Here is a 1,865-nt window from a genome sequence, read left to right as displayed (position 1 = left end):
CAAATGACATATAAAATAAATTAAGGTGCAAAAATACATCAGAAAGATTAGAGACGTCACCCGCGCGAACGGGCAGGATAGCAGCACTTGGTTTACAGTATCTACAGATTTGTCACATGTTCGATACATTGCACTGGAAAGAAATGTCTTTGGGGAGCAACACACGCTGCTGTGTCAGGGTGAATCAGTGAATCAGCGTGCCAGAGTCAGTTAGTGGTTATGTGATCAGGGCCACGGTCTCCACAAAGACTGGCTGAGCGCGAGCGCGCTCTGTTTGCTCGCTCTGCTCGCCACATTATTGTGAGGAGGCCGTTGTTGTTGTTGTTGTTGCGGAGATGATGGAGATGGACGGACTTCTGCGCCACTGTTCTGCGCACAGCTGAGTGTCGCTGTCTGTACGCACAGTCTGTGTCCGGATCTGTTCATCAGCAGCTGTAGCATCGATCGGGAGGTCTTTCTGAGGAGCAGGGGGCTCGTGGGGGACGGAGTCTGTGGGTGTGCGCGGGGGAAACGAGACGCAAAAGATGAGTCCACCGCTGCACCGACCCACACTCCTCTCCCCTGAGGTCCCAGGAACTGAGCAGCTCTGTGTAGGCAGGTGGAGAAGCCGTCTTGGTAAGACTGCTTCTGTCCGCCTCCTCCTGCTCCTCCACCTCCTCCCGCCGTGTCGCCTTTGACGGTTTTCTGGAGGAAGAGAACCGTGTGCTCGAGAATCTCAGCTTTCTCCACTCTGCGTTGAGTCTCCTCCTGTTAAAAAAGAACTCAGAGTTAACTTCTGTCATTCACAGCGTGCTTAAAACCACAGCTTTACGCACGTGCATATATCATAACAACACGTTAAATATGTTCATCCCTTCTTGTTTTGCAAAAATATCCACAAGAATCTCAGCGTTTCGTTTAAGCGCCGTGCGTTAAGGCTCGCCACCTTTTTACGCACGTTTTACGCATGACTGAGGTGCTATGGCGGGTCACCGACATCAGGTTTTTCAAAATAAAACGTTCTAAGCAGTAGCAACTCTCACTGTGTGAAAAGCAGCGACGACGAAATTTCGAATTAAAAGTCCTATATTTTAAACTGCATTAGTTTTACTGTATGTGTTTAGAGACATTTCAAAATAAAAGGCGCGTGGCTTTTACCTGTTTCTGGAGCAGAAGAGTCTTCAGGCTCTCCAGGCTGCGGTTCATTCTCTCCCGTCGACGTCTCTCCACCTGAGGTTTGAGACTCTGGAGACGAACACAAACCATATATTAAGGATTAATTAATGAAATTAGACAATAAATGAAGGCTTTTTCCTCTCATCTGATCCACAAATATATAGATAGATATGTAAAAATGTCCTTCTTACCTTTCTAGTCGCCTTTGTGTCCTCGGAGTCTTGAAGCAGTTTCATGATTCTAGTCCAACAACTGTCCAGTGGCTTCTCTGAGAATTGTAGATGTCGTTCAGTCAAAGCTGAATGAGGCTTCAGCAGCCTCAGCGAGAGGCTTTTAAAGCTGCAGGGAGGGGGCGTGGCGATGGGAGGAGCCTAAAGGCTCCACGGTTTACTGCAGCCACAAAAGTTTATTTTACGCACACGCGCAAGAGTCGTTTTTATTGCAAGAGACTACTGTTGTTGTTGTTGTTGTTGTTTTTCATATCTACGATTTCTTATGTTTAAATAGTTGTAAACTGCCTGAAACACAATATTTTCGCAGTTTTGGCATCTATCTATCTATCTATCTATCTATCTATCTATCTATCTATCTATCTATCTATCCATCCATCCATCCATCCATCCATCCATCTATCCATCCATCCATCCATCCATCTATCTATCTATCTATCTATCTATCTATCTATCTATCTATCTATCTATCTATCTATC

At 45.8% G+C, this 1,865-nt stretch overlaps 1 protein-coding gene across 1 annotated transcript; it reads right to left on the bottom strand.

Moving 5' to 3' along the window:
• Positions 1-225: 225 nt before the first annotated feature.
• Positions 226-1,391, bottom strand: her7 (hairy and enhancer of split related-7; the record flags this gene model as incomplete). The annotated part of the gene is made up of 3 exons (XM_083893820.1): positions 226-747; positions 1,138-1,224; positions 1,347-1,391. The coding sequence occupies 3 exons, from the start codon at positions 1,389-1,391 to the stop codon at positions 226-228; spliced, it is 654 nt and encodes a 217-aa protein (XP_083749946.1).
• Positions 1,392-1,865: the final 474 nt, after the last annotated feature.

The sequence above is a fragment of the Microchirus variegatus genome (assembly GCF_963457635.1).
Source record: "Microchirus variegatus genome assembly, chromosome: 1".
Lineage (NCBI taxonomy): Eukaryota > Metazoa > Chordata > Actinopteri > Pleuronectiformes > Soleidae > Microchirus > Microchirus variegatus.
Note: the sequence above shows the minus strand (reverse complement) of the source record. Positions and strands in the feature narration are given on the sequence as shown.